General features: G+C 48.5%; 1 protein-coding gene across 1 annotated transcript; it reads left to right on the forward strand.

The window, feature by feature from the left end:
* Positions 1-523: 523 nt before the first annotated feature.
* On the forward strand, positions 524-19,782 carry TGFB3 (transforming growth factor beta 3). The gene is made up of 7 exons (XM_051806309.1): positions 524-1,160; positions 6,847-7,010; positions 8,365-8,494; positions 10,030-10,137; positions 10,942-11,113; positions 11,654-11,807; positions 14,163-19,782. Exons 1-7 carry the CDS (start codon positions 677-679, stop codon positions 14,319-14,321), a joined length of 1,371 nt encoding a protein of 456 aa, XP_051662269.1. The 5' UTR covers positions 524-676; the 3' UTR covers positions 14,322-19,782.
* Positions 19,783-20,069: the final 287 nt, after the last annotated feature.

The following is a 20,069-nucleotide window of genomic DNA, read 5'->3' on the forward strand; positions in this document are numbered from 1 at the left end:
TGCGGCGGCCACGTCGGAGGGCGCGCGGGGCCGCCCCGCGCTGAGGGGCCCGGGGCGCGCGGGGCCAGGCGGCCCCGGTGGCGCGAGGGGCGGCGGCGGGGCCGGGGGGGTGGCGGGGGCCGCGCGGCTGCCGGAGCCATTAGCGAGAGGCCGGCGCGGGCGAAGGCCGGGCTTGGAGCTCCCTTCCCCGCCCCGTGCCCCGTCCCGGGGACGTCATGGGAGGGAGGTATAAAATTTCAGCGGCGGTGCTGGGGGAGCGGCAGTGTGCGCGGGCCGGCGGGTGCGGTGCGCGGTCGGGGCACGGCGGCCGGCGGAACCCGCGGGCGCAGCAGACGGCCCGGCGGCAGCACTCCCAGCCGGGCGAGGGGCGCCGCGGTGCCGCGCTCCCGGACGGCGAGGGCCGGGCAGCGGGCGATGTAGGGCGCGGGGCCCGGCGGGGGCATGAATGGTGCAGCGAGAGGGGCGGGCGCGGCGCTCCCCCCGCGGCGGCGGGGCGGCGCGGGCCGCTGACACGTGCGGCGGCGCGGCGCGGCGGGGCGCCCCCGGCTCCGCGGGGCGCGGGGCGGCGCATGGGGAAGGAGCGCGGCGCGGCGAGGCACGGCGCCTGCAGCTTCTCCTTGCGGAGCGCTGCCAGCTCTTCCTGGAAGTCCTGAGTCGCGCACGGCGCAGTGAGTTCATGCACCTCCTCGCCAAGCCTCAGCCTGCGGGATTTGGGGAGGCTGCCGCCAGCACACCACCCGGTCACCCGCGCTCGCTCGCCGCCACCCGGGGGTCCCTACTGGGCGCCCCGGCCGCCGCCCCCTCGCACATGAAGATGTACGTGCAAAGAGCTCTGGTGCTGCTCTCCCTACTGAGCTTCGCCACCGTGAGCCTCTCGCTGTCCTCCTGCACCACCTTGGACCTGGATCACATCAAGAAGAAGAGGGTGGAGGCCATTCGGGGCCAGATCCTGAGTAAGCTGCGGCTCACCAGCCCCCCGGAGACTGTGGGGCCGGCCCATGTGCCCTACCAGATCCTGGCCCTCTATAACAGCACTCGGGAGCTGCTGGAGGAGATGGAGGAGGAGAAGGAGGAGAGCTGCTCTCAGGACAACACCGAGTCCGAATACTATGCCAAAGAGATTCATAAATTTGACATGATCCAGGGCCTCCCCGAGCACAGTAAGTGCGGGGCTCCCCCCGTGCCGGCTGGGGTGCCGCGCCCGCGGGGCACGCTGCCCGGGATCCCGGGCGCGGAGGAGGGGCGACCGGCCGGGCCGGAGGGGCGCCAGGCCCCCGTGGAAGGGGCCGCTTTCCCGGCAGGGCGGAGGTGGGCGGGGGGCGCGTCTCTGCCTGCCCGTGCGCTCGGGTGCGGGGGCGAGCGGGGGCCGGGGCGGGGGAAGCCGCGGTGCGACGGCGGCGCTCGGACCACCGGCGGGACGGCGCGGGGCTCGGGCGGCCGTGGGTGGAGGGGGCCGGGAGCAGCAGCGGCCCATACCCCGACCGGCAGTGGCGAGCGGAACCCGTGCCTAGAGCCCTGAAATCTGGACAAGGCGGGCAGGGGAAGCCGTGAGGTGGGAAGGCAGCAGGGGAGGAGGCAACGCGGGTGTTGGGGTGAACGCTGCGCACCGGGCTGGGAGGAGTCGCAGGTCTGGTGTTTGGGTGACGAGCAGGTAGAGGAACTCCTCCTTGCTGAAGCTCCAGCGCCTGCCGCAAAGACAGGCAACCTGTCCGGTCCGTGCAGCACCCGCGCCGGCAGTAGAGAAGGTGGAGAGGCACTCTGAAGAGACTCTGCTTGGAGGACACTGACGAGGATATTACTCGGTTAGTGTGAGGGTTCAGAGAGCGAGTAGAGAACACGAGTGCTGAGCAAGTGTAAAGCAGACAGTGATGTGAAAGGGACCCCCATTAGAACATAGGCATTGGGAAAACACGGCAGATGTTGAGCAGGTGCGGAGGAGATGATGCGCAGGCCCAGATGTGGACACTAAACAGATTCAGGTGCAGAAGCTGAGCAGATGCAAAGACAGAGACTGAGCAGACATGAACCCAAAGCAGATTGCAGATGCTGAGCACATGTAGGCAGAAGCAGTCATTTTGGTCTGTGCTTGGGATTCCTTGGGATTGGAAGTTGCAGTCATGCCACTATCCAGGGTGTTCTCCTGTGACTTAGTGCAGTTCTGGGGACATGACTGGAACACCAGCAGTTCTGGGGAGGAGCTGTGACTTGGTGTAGGCAGTGTCAAAATGCAGTTACTCTGCCAGGTTTATGTTAATCTTGATATATGATGAGCTGGAATAAGAGCTACAATGTGGTAAGGCAACAAATTTTACTTGATCTCTAGCAGACTGCACTCCATGTGGTCATGATTAGCTCGTAGCTCAGGAGACACCAAGACTCAAGGAACAGAAAGTGCACAGGGTATAGCAGCTTACCTGTATTTCAACATTTTTGACCTACTGAAGTGTCACTTGTGAAATTCTAAACATATGGGGAAACCAAGTGTCTGCAAAATAGTACAGCCATGCTACACACCCATGTGTTTTGGGGAAGGAAACTGAAAGCACAACAGCAGCAGGTGAAGTCAAAGGAGTGAATTTAGATACGATTGAGGGGAAAGAGAAATGAAAAAGTGATGCAGAATAAGGAACGGTGAGCATGGACTGTGGGTGGGGGAAAATGCCTATGTAAATGAATGATTCTGTCCCACATCCCCATAGGACACTGGAGCAGTGAGTTCAAAAGACTAAGCAGTGCTGAGATTAAATTTCTGGGAGTGGGTAATGTAGATGCCACAACTCAGAACTTTAGAATTTGGTCACACTGGGAGAGATTAGCTCCAGACATATCGTGGTGTCAAGCGCTCCTTTTGAAACCTGGGGAGTTTCGTTGCTTACACCATGGCTGAATTTGGCCCTGTGTCTTCAGAAGTGGCTGGTGTTCAACTTTCCCATGACTCTGTCACTGTGCCAGGCGGTGATCTCAGAGCATGCTCTGAGCTAAAGCCAGTCTCCTCTCGGGGGGGAGGGAGAGGGGAGGACCGCTCCATTGAAGGAACTGCAAGGATGATACAGACAAGTCTGAAATGCGTGCACACTCACACGAACTGTTCTAGCTCCAGATTATTAGTCAAGCAGCTCATTGGCTCAGAGAAAGTCTCAGAGTCTGAAGGCTCAAAAGTGAGGAGAGCTGAGGAGCAAAAATAGGAAGTATATCCTTCTAGGAAGGACAGATATTCAGGACCAGGTTCCCCATCCCTTCTCTGAGCTGTTTGGTGACTCATGGAATAGTCTTCCTCCTGTGCCTCTCAGGCACATTGCCTGAATGATAAGGGACTTTGTTTCAGAGAATAATTCCCTTTTGACCAGCCGTTCACTTTAGGGATCTCCTAAAACTCATAGGGATCAGACCCCTTTAACTTGATTAGATTCAAACTTAGAGAGCATCTGCAACAGTCCTGCTCATGGCTTTTCGCTTACCTTCCTGAGGAAAAACACATGCCATTTTCCAAGGCAGCTTGAGACACAAGGCAATTAAAGTCATGGGTCACTGGGGCCAAGCATCTCTTTTCTCCAAACCTGCCACCTGCAGAGTTCCAGATGGATCAGTTTTTTTTTTACCAAAGTTATGCAGCTTTGGCATGAAACACCTTGGTGATTCAGTGGTGTAATATAGATCAAGGCAATACCTGCTCACAGACAGCCTGCCTTTCCTTCTCATCAAACTTGAACTGCAGAGCCATCAGCCTTCCTGGGGCTGGCCAGAAACAGCAGGCATTTCTGCTGGATCGGCAGCATGTGGTGAACCTGAACCTTGTTGACAGCAGTGATAGGAAGATGGAAGCTCACAAAAAAACCTGATCCCTGTATCACATTATCCACACTGAGAGGCTACTGGTCTCATCATTCGTGCAGTGAACAGCTCTGGGCTACACAGTAATAGCAGGGTCTAGTTGTGAGGATGCATTCTGTCATATGAGACATAGCCTGGCATGGCTGCACAGGGTGTCACAGATTCACTGTGTCCAGGCTTGGTTGCTGCCACTGAGTGTTGTGGACTGGAAGAGCTTGCAAAAGTACTGTCAGCAGGCTTTGCTCTGTGCTGGTAGGTGAACATGTCTGGATTCCAGTGTGATTAACACACCTCAGCTGGGACTGGACCAAGTTTCCCGAAAAATCCCCTTGCTGCCTTTGCCTGTGACCTTGTGCAAAAAAAACTGCCTCAAAATTGTCAGTTTCCTGGGAATGAGACCTATATCCTGAACACCCTGCTATGAGAAGCAGGCTCCAGCCTCACAGTGGTTCAGAGTGAAACACAGGTCACAGCTCCATCTCCGCATCACTGAGGGCTTGTTCCCAGGGTACAAAGAGAACATGAAGCTTCATAGGGAAGGTAAGAGAGCTATTACTGTTTTCACTGGGAAGGTCTCCCAAGACCAGCACCCTAAAAGGGGAGTAAGTAGGTAGAAAGTAATGTGGGGACAGTAGGCGAAATACAGTAGATACAGTAATGTCTTGCCACCATGGCTGCCTAATTTAGCAAAAAATCTTAAGGAGATGATACACTCTAAATTATTTGTCTCTCATCTGCACTGTGCTGTAGGACCAGATCTGCAGTCTCTAAACAGATTGTCACATAAAGCACGACTGTTGGAAACATCCTGAGCTTGACTGACCACTGGTCTGATGTAAAAAGGCATTTCTGATGATTTTTGAGACACTCCTTGTCAGGGTTGACAGCAGGTCTGTTGGAAGGAAGACAGAGCTAAACAAGTCACTGTAACTGTAAATGCTGAATCATCATGGTGTGATGCAGGGCAGCCAATTGTGATGTATGTTTATGAAAAAACACCAATGGTAGTTTTAACATGTGTGTTATGCCAAGGGCTATAAGAGTCAGTATTCTGTTACAATAAAAGTTCTTTCTTCTCCTGTCTTGTTTCTTGGAACTAGACTGTCTATGTATTTTCTTTTATTGACCACCACAACGATGACAACTCCTTATGGACAGGCAGGTCTGAAATGGAAGAGCATGTTGTTAATAGCGCTGTTAATAGGGCTAGGAGTGCAAGACAGCTTCAGGAAGTATTAAAACACAGTATCTGCCTAGGTCTAGGACACAAAATAGTTATCAGTGTTAGACTTCAGCTAGGAAGATGTCTTTGGTGTTTAATGAGAGCTTGGGTTTTCTGCTGGGCTTTTCTGTGGCATCAAACCTAGAACTGGTCACAGGTGGAATCCCCACAGCAGGTGTCTGTGTGTGGCTTGGTGTATTCTGCACTGCAGGGATGTTGGGCTGAGCATACCAGCTCATGGCTGCAGTGGGGTTTGGTCTCCTGGCATTAGTGAACAGCCATCTCTTCAATAACAGCCAGAGACTTTCCCCTATGGGAGAGTTGTTCTATTCTGTAGCACTAATGACAAAACCTCCTCCAGTTAAAGCCCAGTGTGAGCATGTGGTCATTAGTTTATTGAGTAAAATTTCATCACCCTAAGAACACATCCTTGAAAACTGGCAGGCTCCTTCCTGCTTGCTGAATCCGAGTGTAGCTCAACAGGAAAACCTTCACCTTCATGGATGTGACTCTGGAAATGCATTCGTGTTGCTCACATCAGAATTTGGCACAGAAAGTGAATCTCTATGCTCTGTTGCTGTTTCACACTAGCCCATCTTCAGAAGCTGTTTCTCAGGGGGGATGATGGTGGTGTGAATAGAGAGGCCTGCAGAACTCTAGGAATGTAATTTGAAGGTTACTCCAGCTAGGGCTTCTTGTCTATTTGTCAGAGGCTGGAACCATGTCTGGGAACAGGTGATAAGTTTTTCTTTCTGTTTCTTTTTGTTTGTTTAGAAACAAATATCAGCTGATAGGAGCCCTGTGTTGCACTGGACAACAGTCAGAGGTCATATGAGAGGCTCTGTAGGGCTGCAAACAAACCTGCATGTGGGCGTAGAGCAGGAGCTGTTGTGTCTTGTCTGCAGGAAGCCTTCATGATGCTAGAGCCTTGAAGGCTAATCAGGTCAATAGGAAAGGAACAACAGCAACAACAAAGACTTCCACGAGACCAAAATGGTCCCATTGAAGAGCTTTATTTTCTCTTGAGGACTCTGGTCTGCACAGCTTTTATCTACTCTCTTTTGAAGCATATGTAAAATGGATTTTTGTGTTTAGCAGGCACACATGAAGGCAGAGGATTGCTGTGTTATTTACTGCCCATGTGTCTGATGTCCACAGGCCTAGCACTATTCATTAATTCATTCTCCAGGTCATGAGTGAGAGCTGATCTTAAAACCCAGTTCTTTCAGTACATATTGCATAGTTGCTGCCCTAAAGAGTCTTCCACGTCTCATGCTTTGTAGACATTGGCTGGCTTCCATTCTAGGAGACAGTGTCAAGGTTTGTAAAACTAAGATTCAACAGCAATCACCTCCTGTGTGGCTTCATGTCTCCATCATGAGCAGAATCACACCATCCTCATTGTTGGGAATAGGCCCCACTAACTGCAAGTGAAGTTGCCCCATTGTCTGGGCTGGGGTTGTCGTTTTGGATGCAGCTGACTCATTAGCATTAGCAATATTTGATGAGTAGTTAGGAGACAATAATAAATATACTGTGGTCGATCTCTACTGATTCTCTATCTTGTGGCATTAAAATAACAGTGGCAGTAGTGGGTATATTTGCAAAATGTTGCAATGTAGAGGAAATGTGAGTGAATTCATCCAGTGTTATCTTCATCTAGATAGCCATGCTTCACAGGTGGCAAGATGTTTCTGGAAAGCTCTACTGGAAAGCTCTTTTTCAAACAATATTTATTTGAGATCCTGTCCCACAGAGCTGTGGTTTTCAGTCTCTCTATTTCTTTCTCCTAGATGAGTTGGGCATTTGTCCAAAAGGTGTCACCTCCAACGTGTTCCGCTTTAACGTGTCTTCGGCAGAGAAGAACAGCACCAACTTATTCCGAGCTGAGTTTCGTGTGCTGCGTGTGCCCAACCCAAGCTCTAAACGCAGTGAGCAACGCATCGAGCTTTTCCAGGTGGGTATTGTTATTACCTTCCCCAGTGCCTGAGCCCAGAATAGCTTGTCTCCTTAATGGTTGCCTCAGTTGATATGTACAGAGCCACAGAAGAGAGAGAGAAGAAATTGAATGCTGTAACCCAGGCTTCTTCCAGCATATGTAGTGATAGTCACCTTTCTACCCTTTTACAATGTGATGCTGTCCTTTTCCCACTCGTATTGGCTGTCTGCGTTGGGCATCCTGGCATGGTGCCCACTGCAGCTCTTTGCTGCACTGAGAAGGGGTTTGGAAGGGAAGCTCCTCACAAGTGGAGCAGCCCTGACCCTTCTGCCACATCTGCATGCATAGGTCCCTTGGCAGTTTTGTTCCTTTGGCTGTCACAGTACAATTGGTACTAATCCAATGGGTGGAGCTCTCTGTCTTGTCTCTGACTTACTAGAAAAGTAGTGCTTGCTTTCAATGTTCCCTTCAGCAGCAGCTCCTCAGGGACACAGTTCATGTCACTGTTAATCCAGGTACTTATCTGGAGTTTGCTTTGAATTTATGGACTCCTATGGCAGAATAAGGTCTGGTTCAGGCTTGGAAGTGGTCTTAGGCCAGAGCGGACCACCCAACTAATGGTATAGTTTAGCATTCGGGCAGCACATTCCCGCAGGCTCGTGTCTGTCCACTTTGCTGTAAGAGTGCCTCTAAAATTGCCCTGTGGGTGCTCTTGAGGACTTCCTGGAAGCTTCAAAGGTCAGAACAATTCTCTACCAGATGACACAACTGACAAGGAGGCGATCTCAGAGCTTCTCTGTAAGTTCAGTGCTCTGTGGAGTCAACCTGGTGTCCCGCAGAACAGGCTGCAGTTGTCTGGAAATGGGAAGAGATGTCAGAACAGAGGGAGAGGTCTCCAAACGATCAGCCCTGGTGTGTTTTGATAGAAGTTGAAGAGAGTAGAAAACTTGAAAACACCACAGTGAGGACTCAGTAAATAGGCTTGCTGGGCAAGGGATCTGTGGCCAGATGCTCTATTGTCCATTGCTGGTTCTACTCTGAAATCCAGATCCACATCCCACAGGTGTATACTGAAAGAAACCCACCCCTTAGATCAATGGCTGTATGCTTCTGCCTCTGGATGTGTGCCCCAAAACAATGCTGAATTGAGACAGGCTGCTTAGGACACAGAAATCAGGGTTGTGTAGTTCTCTGGACTTCAGGTTGATTTGAAGCATGTCCTTCTTACCTGTGCCAGGGTATTCCTGGTGTCTCACTTGCCAGGACCAACCTTCTGAATTAGTTTTTAGCACATGGAAGAAAAAGGCCTGAAGACTATCCCTTATTTATGCACGGCACTGGCTGATTTTTTCTACCACTCCTCCTGACACAGATCCTTCGTCCGGATGAGCACATAGCGAAGCAGCGGTACCTCAGTGGCAGGAATGTGCAGACACGGGGCTCCCCTGAGTGGCTGTCCTTTGATGTCACCGAGACTGTGCGTGAGTGGCTTCTGCACAGAGGTAGGGGTCTTAGCTGGACCGGGTGCCAAGGCATCCATAGAAATGTGGATCCATGTTGACAGGAGTATCTCTCTGCTCCCCTTGTTGCAGGAGCTTGGTTCACATAGAGGACAGCTTCTTTCAGTCTGAGAACAAGCCTTCCTCCAGAGAGCTTCCTCAGTGTGTGACGTTTGCTAGATTCCTAGCTCTGCCCTGGAGGCCCCACTGTGTAGCTCTGCTGGTTGAGTCAGAACTGGAGGAGGAAACTGTTTTCACTGAGAGATGCTGAAACTTCTTTTGGTTCAATTCTAAGCCCAGAGGGGACCCCTCTGCTTGTCTAGACTATAATCTGTAATACTTAGAAAATGAGGAATGCTCTGCTTTAATTTTCATGTGGATTAGAGCAAATATAGTAGGGGAAAAAGCAGCAAGGATCCTGGCTTATTTAGCTGTTTACAGCTTGTCAGGTATAAAGGTGAAGCTGACATACATAGAAACGTGGAGGCCTTAACACTGCAGAGAACATACCTCTGCCACCACTGGGCAGCCCAACAGATAGTTATGGGGCAGCTCCTAGCAAGAACACTGACCCCATTCACAGCTGGAGGATAAGGCATCATGACTCACAGCTGGACTGGCCTCACAGATAGAAGCTAGGTGCCACTGAAGACTGGAATGCAGGTACTGGCAAGCAGCCGCTCCCTGGAAGGGTAAGCTGTGGGCTTGCAGGCTTCTCCTATTTCAAGCAATCAAGTTGTGTCCTGATGGCTGGAGTTCAGGGCTGGAACTGCAGTGAGCTCTGGGTAGGCACACTAGCTGACAAGACATTAGAGAATATATATAGCGCTGAGGAAAAAAGGTGCTAGGCACCTTGTCAATGCCCCAGGGAGCCAGATGTTTTAATTCATGGCACAACATAAAAAAGGAGCTTTCATAAGAGTCTTGTGTTCCTTTAGTCAGGCCCACACAGCATGACTGGTCCAGGAAGTTATTATGAAAATAGACTTGCCTCTGGAAAGTCTGTGTGACTTAGACCGCTAGCAGTTCAACAAAACAGGAGGTTGCAGCTGCTGAGAAGAGTGCTTCCAATGAAATTACTTGTCCATATCCAACTCACTTATTTTCAGGTCTCTCCTTCAGACACTAGCCAGAAGCCAGATAATAGAGGTACCAAGGATGGCAAAACTGATTTAACAGACAACCACAAGCCAGCTATTCAAAATATTTTTTTTCCAGTGGAGCTCCCTGAGCTCACAAAGTCAAAATTTACGCTGAATAGCCTAAAAAAATTGTAACCAGGAGCACTCTTCTTATCTGCCCAGAAAAGTTCCCTTTAACAAGAGCAAGGCTTTTGGCACAGGTGAAATTGGAGGATTTTGCTTTCTATTCTCCTTTCCAAAGCAGCTTCCATTCCTCAACTCTGATAGCATCCCTGACTTTGAAACTAGCCCACTGTCTAGGAATTAGCACAGTACATGTCCTCCGTGAGACTTCCTTGTGCCAGGAGCTGTTGCAGCTGAGAAAGACTGTGTCTCACAGAGTCGTCTTCTTTACAGAGTCCAACCTTGGCCTGGAAATTAGCATACATTGTCCTTGCCATACTTTTCAGCCCAACGGGGACATCTTGGAGAGTTTGCATGAGGTCCTGGAGATCAAGTTCAAAGGTGATAAAGAGCTGGGTCAGGGGAGGCTGTTGGGGAAGGGAAAGCCTGGAGCATCTAAAGAAAAAATTAGGTCTTGCTTTGCATATTTGAGCATTTTACACTGTGCAACATTTGTCTTAAAGCATACACATATGGGTTTGCATGTTCATTATACGGGCATATCCGCTATATACATAGGTTACAAAAGGAAGAAAGTAAGAGCAGGCTGGGTGGGCTTGCATGAGTGTCTGCAGAAAGGAATAATTTTGCATTACAGTGTCTCTCTGGGAAGTTCAGCTTGATGCCTTCTCAGGTTTCCACAGAGGCTCTGCTTTCCAGTTAGGGTGACTGAAACACACGGAAGTTAGGCATCCCGTGTGAGGTGGCTCAGAGAGTCAGTGGCTTGGCTGGCCTCAGAACTAGGAACCTCCTGGCTTGCAGCCCTGGGCAGCAGCCACTGGCCCCCACAGGCTCCATTTCTGAGGCTGTTCTGCCGAGTGCCAATTATCTGACATCTTCTTTAAACCATTCATCTTTCTGCCTGTCCTGGGACAAAAGCCAGGAGTGAGTGGGATGGATTAATGGCCCCACCAGCAGTTTGCAAATGGTAAAACAGGTGGCCCGTAAGCCTCTATTTCAGGCCTGCAGCAGTCAAATTCACCAGAAATAAAGGGGTCCCTGTGAGGGAAGAAGTCCCAGAGTAAGTGGACGTGGTGCCTGAATCCCTTTCACCTGGTTCAAGAGAGTGTTAAATGCATTGAAGTCTTGTTGCATCCTCCACTTCCATGTTGATTTCTTTTTTGTGGATCCTCTTCTTCTCTGAAGGCATTGACAGTGAGGATGACTATGGCCGTGGGGACTTGGGGCGCCTGAAGAAGCAGAAAGACTTGCATAATCCTCACCTCATCTTGATGATGTTACCCTCACATCGACTGGAGAGCCCAGTGTTGGGAGGCCAGAGAAAGAAACGGGCCCTGGATACCAACTACTGTTTCCGGTAAGTGGGAATCATGCCTGGATCCTATGCCTGAGGTGGGTAAGCCTGGTGAGACTCCATGCCTCTGGGAAAGGCAGAGCTCTTCCAAGGGGGTTGTGGGTCACCATGGTGCCAGAAGGGCCGCATGAGGAGCACAGCTTGGCCAGCTATTCCTTGTGGTGTCCTAGAAGGGTCTGCTGGCCATTTCCGCAGAGTTGCAGTGTGCTTCTGGCTGAGCCCCTGGCTCGAAGAGACTTGCAAGCACCTTCCTGGAGCCCAGTGTGGGCAGGGATCTGCCTCAGCCCCCTGTTGGTTGCTAGAGCAGCTGGGTGCTGCCTCTCTGGAGTGGTGGGCAAGCTGCCTGCCAGCAGGCACAAGCTGTGCCAGGCTGCTGAGCTGCCCCACTACCGCTTGCTGTGCCGCTCCTCCGCACTTGGCGCACACAAACACCACGTCCCACTGGGCACTGCTGATACTAGTCCTTCTGCTTGGGAAGTTGCATCTTGCAGTCGCATGTAAGGCCCCCCTTTGCATTCACTGTGTTCCAATACTGTGTTTCAGGAACCTGGAGGAGAACTGCTGCGTGCGTCCTCTGTACATTGACTTCCGACAGGACCTTGGCTGGAAATGGGTCCATGAGCCCAAGGGCTACTTTGCTAACTTTTGTTCGGGCCCTTGCCCGTACCTCCGCAGCGCAGACACCACTCGCAGCACGGTACATCCATTATATTATCCTGTCAAGGCTTGTGGCTGTGGTTCCCCCTTCCTCCTTAAGTCTGATCAATATCTAGTCTCTTCAAAGCAGCAAAAGCAGTTCAGATCAATATTTGTAAAAACCATTTCAAGGAAACTGCAGAAAAAAGCCAAGGTGGTTCAGGGGGAAGAATGTGCTTCCTTTGGAGTCCATACTGAGTCCGAGCTTTCAGGCAAATGTTGAGGAGAAGGATGCTGTTGTCTCTTGGATAAGATGTGAAACAGCAGGACTGATGGTTTTAGGGTACTTATTTGGCAATGGCCATAGTATTAACTGAATTGTTCACATCAAATATCAATTCTGCCTAAATTTCTCCTGCTGTTTGCACTGGATAGAGGATTTCTCTATGCTCTATGCCAGGTTGTAATGGAAAACTGTTGTGCAATGGCACATGCATGCCATTTGCTACCACAGGGGCAGCTGTAGCCCAAAAGTGAAGGGAAATCCATGTCCCTGTCTAGAAGTGAATACAGCCATTCAGTAAGATCTCCTTTCTGCACAGGTATCCTTTCCAGTAGGATTTATACCTGACCTACAGCAGGGAGGAACCTATTAGGCAGTGAGATTTGTGAGTAAAAACTGGCAGAAAGCAATGTCTTTAGGTAATTTACACATAACCTGTCTTTAACATGAGTAGACTGGTCAGTCTTTGGGAAGAATACAATCTGAGCCTGGCTAGAGTGGAAGAAAATAAAAGCAACAGAAGAGCACAGGCATTGGAAAAGTATCAAGAAGAGAAGACAGACTAAGGATCAGTCAGTCCACTGCTGAAGCAGGAAAAGCCAGAGGAAAATCCTGTGCTGCTGTCCACAGAAGAGAAAAGGCAGCAATCCAGATAATGCAACAGCTCACTAGCAACTTAGCTTCAGATTTCACTAAAAGAATTACTGGAAAAAGTACTTTCAGCTGAAGAATGGATGACTAGGTAAAGGTGATATTGCAGAAAAGATGCTAACATTTTCTTGACAGCTTGAGAGTCTGCACAGCAGTAAGGTTCACTGAAGCTCAAGGACTAATATCAGTAGGAGCAGCTGATTTGTGGGAATGAAGGAGTGAACAGATGCTGGGCATTAAGCACAAGACAAAGCAAGGGAATGAACAGCTTTGAAAGGGTAGTGGGCATGTAGCTTTACCATCTGGTTGTCCTGAGAAGCTCTCTAGTAGATAACTGGCCAGAATCAGTGTGAGAGAAAGTAGATTTTAGAATGGTTCCTAATGTTCTGTTCTTGAGCAAGAGAGGAAACAATCAAGCATTAAGGTCAGTGAAGTGATCATAGAAACCTTTAGAACAATATAGCTGCTGACAGCTTGCCAGCACTAGGAAGAACATGGTGAAAAGACAACTTCTTACCAGTCTGTTTAACTTGCTGTTGAGTAGAGTAGCCCCAGAGCATGTGGTACAGCCAGGGGTACTTTGCTGGGTATCCCAGAGAATTTTTGCCACAACAACTGTGATTACATAGATCTGGATCATAGAACAGGATGTATCCTTAGCAATTCCCATCCCCGAAGACTGTAAAGTAGTTAAAATACAATGTGCCAGACCCTGTCGTTTATACCAGATAAGCACTAAAGAGACCACAGTAGAGCAGGTGAGATCATGTTTTGGTGCCACAACTCAAGAAGCTGTGTACTGCAGAGAAGTGGTCACCTCTGACAAGAAACATGGCAACTGTTTTGTATTGGTTACATGGCTGCAGTGTACAGTCATCTGTGGGCTGGGGCCAGCTGGGAGGAAGAATCCAGTGGGGTCCCACAGGACACACTCCTGGCTCCTGCATTGTAGTGTAATGACTTGGAGGATGGAGTGGAGGGGGAAGGCATCAGACAGTTCAAAGCTGGGAGGGAATTGTGGATACTTGAGAAGACTGGGATCCATCCAATGCTATCTGGAGATGTTGGTTGAAATAAGCAGCACTGATACTCTTTCTTCTGGTTTCTTCATAGAATCAAAACCAACGTGGCCCCAGGCTGGTTACACCCAGCCTTGTTAAAAGCAAAAATTGTGACATTCTGCTCTACCAAATTAGAGATGAAAGGAGACAACTACTTGTACTCCTTCAACCCTTAGGCATCAGTCACAGGCTATTACAGTTAAAAAACAAAGTCATAAAAGTCAGGCCAGGGCAGGTGAGACCCTTTAGAAGCAGGCCATGATCAGGAAGTGACAGGGCAGTATTCCTCAATTCAGGGAAATACCCTCTGATGAGCTTACTCCAAACATTTGGAGGCCTGTTGACTTTGCAGCCCCATCCTGTCCTCAACCAACTGAAACATATTCCTGACTTTGTCACCACATTTACTTTGTTTCTGCAGGTTCTGGGTTTATACAACACGCTGAACCCTGAGGCATCTGCTTCGCCCTGCTGTGTGCCCCAGGACCTGGAGCCGCTCACTATCTTGTACTATGTTGGGAGGAACCCCAAAGTGGAGCAGCTCTCCAACATGGTGGTGAAATCCTGCAAATGCAGCTGAAAGGCCCCCTGGCCCACCCAAAGCCAAGAGAAAAACTGTCAGCACCCACTCTCCTGCTCCCAGGCTAACACAAAGAGAACTGGGGGTCAGAGACTACGCATGCTGAGGGCCAAGTGCCAAACCCTGTGGCTTAAAGTCTGACAGCCTTTGGGGATCTCTTCTGGAACACTTCTTGGTTGTCTTGGCAGTGCAGCATTCCTTCTAGGAGTTACTTTGGTGACACAAAGGCCACTCTCCAAAATGGCTGGACAGTTGGTGCGGAAGTGGAGGATAAGGTGGAGCAACTGCTGTGTATTTGAATGCTGGGTGGTTGAGCTGGGAAAATGAGAATGAGAAAGCAGGTGCAAGGGGGAATGGAAATGGGGAGATGTTTTCTATTCTAGCTTTAGCTATCTTAAGACCTTAGCCCTCCCCACTGGCTTGAAGTACTAAGGCTTTCCCTGTAGGAGGAAACCTTGAAAGTTTCTTTAGAGAAGGAAAATGCACCAAGATGGGAAGTTGCTGAGAGAAGAAATGCTCAGAGATAAAGACTTTTGTTCCTCAGAGCTGTGATCCAAGAGTCCTGCAACTGAAACCATGTCTGCCAAACCTCTAAGTTCAGCTGACACATCCTGCCTGTTGGTTTCCACATGCAAACTGCAAGGCTCCCAGCCAGCGTACTGAGGGTGGGCAAATACAAGGAAAGAGGGTGCTGAGTCCATTTTCAGAGGGTCTGGTGTCTCCATCCAGCTCTTTCACCTTCCTGGATTTTCTAAGAGATGGTTTCGGGTGAGGGCAGGAGCAATATCTGGGGGTACCTGAATATTGGGCCCATTCATTCGTGATCTGACACACCCTGAGGACCTCTTGTCTGTTGTGGTTTGTGAGGTGCTTTGGGGTGGTCTGCACCTGTTCTGCATGATGACCTGAACATGACCCAGGTCTCACCTGCCAAGACTTAAAAAATAGTAATCTCAAAAACTTTGCAAAAAAATAAATATTTTGGGGGGAGATGCTAATTTTTTCACAAGCAAGTTGTTTGTTGGAGAGTTAGATGATTTGCTGTTTTTAAAGTGCTACCACTGTGGCATACTCAGTCTAAAATTTTTACGCTTTCCAAAATGTCTCCTCAAAAGAACAGACAGAATTTAGGTTGGCAAGAGAATCCCAAAATGGAAATTCCATGTTACCCACAAACTGCGCCTTGTGTATATGTGCCCTGTCTCACCCTAGTCCTTCAGACATGTATATTACCTCTGGCATCTGCTTTTGATAGATTCATATAAAGCTCCCTTCAAATGTAAAACACTTCCAACAATACTGTTTAAATACCCAGGGTGGTGCAGCTGACAAATGCCCTATGTCCATTTGAACATATATGATCTGCCAGTATAGACCTGTACGTACAGGTGAATAACACACTGTTCCTCCTCATTTACCGTGAACATTCCAGATGCTCATAAAAAAGATTACACATGTTGCCCAGGCAGGAAATCAGTGTACTCTTTAAAATGGGCTTTTTCAGCCATTTCCCAGGGGTAAAATCTCTGGTGGTTGCATGCCACATGAGACTCAGAGGCTGTATCTGATTCCCCAAACTACAACTACTCAGTCATGTTCCAGAGACCACGGAGGCTCCTCCCTGTCCCCTCCCAATTCCTGGTCCCCAGCAACTGAGTGTAAAACGACACCTAGCTGGTTAATTGCTTGTGGCCAGGGCTCTCCAGAGTCAGCTCAGAATTCAGCTCTTCCATCAAGCCCTTCACAATAGTGGCTCCTTCCTAATACCTCATGTGAGGCTGCCATAACATGTAAACTCAAACATCTTAATAAACTGTAAACAACCCTTCCTGCACTATCACCAGCTGGCTAGAGGTTAGCAAGGGTGGGTCAGTGGAGGGAGCCTGCCAGCCTGTGTGACATTCTGGCTGGGGCACACATGCTCTGATAGAGGCGCTCCCCAGCACTTGGCTTTATCCCTTTCATCTCTCTGGGGCTCTCTGACCCATGTCATTGGTGTGATGATGAAAGGTGCAGCTCTGATCAGTCCTGCAGCACTACGGTATTGGCTGTGCCCTATACAGCTCTCCGTGCCCATGCTTCCCTGCCGCCTGCCAAGGAGGGAGCAAATTACAACTACACTGCCATGCTGATAGGCCAGAAATTTAGTGGCTTCCACGGGGGAGGGGGGTGTGTGTGTGGGGGAAATCCAGATGCCTATTGGCATAGGAATTCTCTCTGATCTCCTTTTAGTAGCAGCCCCTCAGGAGGTTTTGGTTTACAAGCTGCATTTTGGTCATTGTTCCTCCTGAGCCCTGGGCTGGCTCTGTTCCCCGTCCACTTGAAGGGCTTCCTTGCTAGTAAACGGGGGGGGGGGGAAAAACCCCAAACAAAAGAGGAAGGGGAGCTGCAAAGGGTTGAGCTAGAACACTTGCACAGCTGGAAGTCCTACGTGGCACTTGGAACACATTGGAATCACCCACAGATTAAGCCTGGCAGCCCCTTGGGGTGGGTCTGTCTTACTGGCCCTTCTTCACTGCTGTTCCTCAGTGGCAGAAGAACCAAGCCTTTTGCCTCTTGGCAAAAGAAGCAAAATGGCAATCAGGGGAGAAGAGTCTTGGTGTGTCCAACCAGTGTGGACACAAGTACGCTCATGGGTACAGTAATCTTTGAAATCACACACATTTCAGTTACTGCTTCTCTGCCCAGCCTTCCATTTCCCTAGCAACATTTGAGAATTAGACTGGTAAGACAGGCTCCAGAATAATTTTCTTAAAATTAAAATAGCATTTTTAGGGGTGTTCTAGCTATAATTCAGCAACAAACTATACTAGCTACATCAGGTTTAATAACTGATTGAATACTCTCCTGGGTGCAGGCATACCAAAATGTTTCAGGACAATTGTGTGAGAAGGCAGAGGGCAGTTTTTTATATGCTGTTACTAGCTAGCAAATTGAAGAAGACAATGGGAAAGAAAAAGTGGGATCTTCATTGCCAACACTGAATACAGCTCTCAACAGTTCCCTTTTTGTTTGCAGAAACAAACAAAAGCTGATGAAAACAAGCCCAGCACACTTTGTCTCTTTAACAAAGATCAATGGTGAAAAAAACCTATTCTGTAGTGCCATAAGGCAGATCCTGCACAGATGATCAAACAACCATCTGTGTCGTCCCTGTTTCTCTGTGGCAAACTCTATTATAGCATGTAAAAGGCTTAAACCTTGCTTTTCAGGTTGTCATGTATTGTAGAGCTCAGATAGGAACACTGCTTCAGTGAGTACAGGAATGTACACTTACACTTCAGCAAAGAATAGTCTTTGCAGACTAAATGTGTCTTTGTTCCCCGTGTCTTTGTTCCCTGGGTTGGATGATCTCTGGCTATCTCACTGCATTTACATAAAGCACATCCCTGTTGTCACTGTGCGAACTGGAATATGCTGCTTTTTGTTTCACCTTTCCATAACCAACGTACGTCAATACACTCAATCAAAAAGATGAACTGTGCCCAAAAGTAATATAAGATACAGAGGACAAACATACTTGTCCACTACTCTGGCAACATCATAGCTCTGTTCTGCTCGGTCCTGTCTCACATCTCTCTGTTGTAGCTACCAAATTTTCATTTTCTCAGTTCACAGATCCTTACCTTTCTGTGTTGCTCTGAAGCTTTCCTTGCCTGTGACTAAAGTATCCTCATCAGAGCAACATACAGGTCTCCTGGCTCAAGACTACTGTGCAAATGAAATCACTACAGCCATCCCACAACAGAAGAGGATCCATTGCAATGTCTTAGGAGGCAGATGTCTTCAGTATGGTCTCAGGTCCAATGCAGGGCAGGTTCAGTATCACACGGTGACCAGGATGCAGCTCTAGGGCCAGCTCCATTGTGCAGAAAAGGCTTCTTGCCCACTCCAAGTGTTTTTAGTGGCACCCAAAACATCATATCTATAGTTCTGGCTTGTCTTCTCTAACAGGTGATTGAAAGGCAATGAAATCAACCAAGAAGGTAAAGTTTTCAATACATACAGAGTCAACAGCGCTCTATCTACATGCTTGCAAAACTATACTAATTTGTGCTTTTATGGATTGCCTATAAACAACATGAATTGTGGTTTAGAGTAACGGCAGCAATTTGGATATAGCACAAGGAGCAAAATCTGCCATCTAATTCTTTAAAGATAACATCTATTAAATTTTTACTTTTACATTCAAAATCACTAGAAAATATTGGTCAAAAGCTATATGAAATTATTATGTTTAGTAAAAGAAAACCTGGACTTTCAGATCTCTGCTTTACCAATATTTTCTTTTGTATACAGGAAGTTGTTTAAACTCTGGTTCAGTTTCAATGCAATTCCAGAAGTGAGAGATGGAAATAACTAAGCTCAGTGTCTCTTGTCCTTTTTTGAAGAGAGGCTTCAGATGCCCTGTACAAATGCAAGATCCTTTATCATGTAACAAGTCAATCTAGAAGAGATGAGACAGTTTACTCATTGGATAACAGATTGTCTTAGAAATGAATTCTGGTATAGCAACAAGAAATACAGCAAATGAAAATTGCTAATTAATTGTTGCCATTACCTAAATGATAGTAATGCATTTGAGATGCCACTAATGCCCATAATTTCATCAAGAATTATGGTACAGCACTTTGGATGTCACAGTGTGTTTCCAGGAAAAACCAGTTTCCAAGATTACAGGCCTCAGCTATTCATCTGCTTTTAGAACACCCTTATCTAGGGCTAGGTTGCTTTGGGAAGATGCAAAAATGGTGGTCTGAAAGCATTCAGTCAAGCAGCTGGGCCTCATACTGGGCCCAGTATCATTTCAAGGAAAATACACTTAGGGATAAGGACCTTTCTATCTAGTACAGAATAACGGTTTATTTACAGCTGTGGTTTGTGGCAAAAAAACCCCCACAACATATGCTTAGTTTCCCATATCCTGCAGACTTAGTGAACAGCTTTCAGGCAGAAATTCTGTCCCTTATGGTTTATGCTGGTACTGTTGAACTATTACCCAGGAATACCAGTCTTTGAAGTGGTACCTTCTGAAGACAAAGACTGATTTCTCCCCCTTTCAGGAGCGTAGTGGTCTTTGTGCAAGGTGATATTCTTTGTCTCTCATTCCACTTAGTTGACTAGGCAAGATCATAGAATCATAGAATGCTTTGGGTTGGAAGGGACCTTAAAAATCATCCAGTTCCAATCCCCCTGCTATGGCAGGAGTCACTAGACCAGGTTACTCAGAGCTCTACCTAGCCTGGGCTTGAACACCTCCATGGACAGGGCATCCACAACTTCTCTGGGCAACCTGTTCCAGTGCCTCACCATCCTCACAGTAAAGAATGTTTTCCTAATATCTAATCTAAACTTACTCTCTTTTAATTTAAATCCATTCCATTTTATCCTGTCACTCTTCTGACATGCTCTTGTAAAAAGTCCCTCTCGTCTTTCTTGTAGGCTTCCTTCAGGTACTGGAAGGCCACAGTTAGGTCACCCCTAAGCTGTCTCTTTTCCAGGCTGACAAACCCAATTCTCTCAGCCTTTCCTCATAGGTAAGGTGCTCCATCCCTCTAATCACCTTGCTGGCACTCCTCTGGACTCGCTCCAACAGCTTGATATCCTTCTTGTGCTGGGGACCACAGAGCTGGACACGGCACTGCAGTTGGGCTCTCACCAGAGTGGAGTAGAGGGGTAGAATCACCTCCCTGGACCTGCTGCTCACACTGCTTTTGATGCAGCTCAGGATACATTTGGCTTTCTGGG

The sequence above is a fragment of the Manacus candei genome, unplaced genomic scaffold (genome assembly GCF_025592945.1).
Source record: "Manacus candei isolate 608988 ecotype Guabito, Panama unplaced genomic scaffold, ASM2559294v1 h1tg000067l, whole genome shotgun sequence".
Classification (NCBI taxonomy): domain Eukaryota; kingdom Metazoa; phylum Chordata; class Aves; order Passeriformes; family Pipridae; genus Manacus; species Manacus candei.

Excerpts from the sequence above, each read along its gene's own strand:
- TGFB3 (XM_051806309.1), top strand. The coding sequence starts at position 677 with ATGCACCTCCTCGCCAAGCCTCAGCCTGCGGGATTTGGGGAGGCTGCC. Across the intron at positions 1,161-6,846 it reads CCAGGGCCTCCCCGAGCACA|ATGAGTTGGGCATTTGTCCA; the intron begins GTAAGTGCGGGG and ends TCTTTCTCCTAG. Across the intron at positions 7,011-8,364 it reads AACGCATCGAGCTTTTCCAG|ATCCTTCGTCCGGATGAGCA; the intron begins GTGGGTATTGTT and ends CTCCTGACACAG.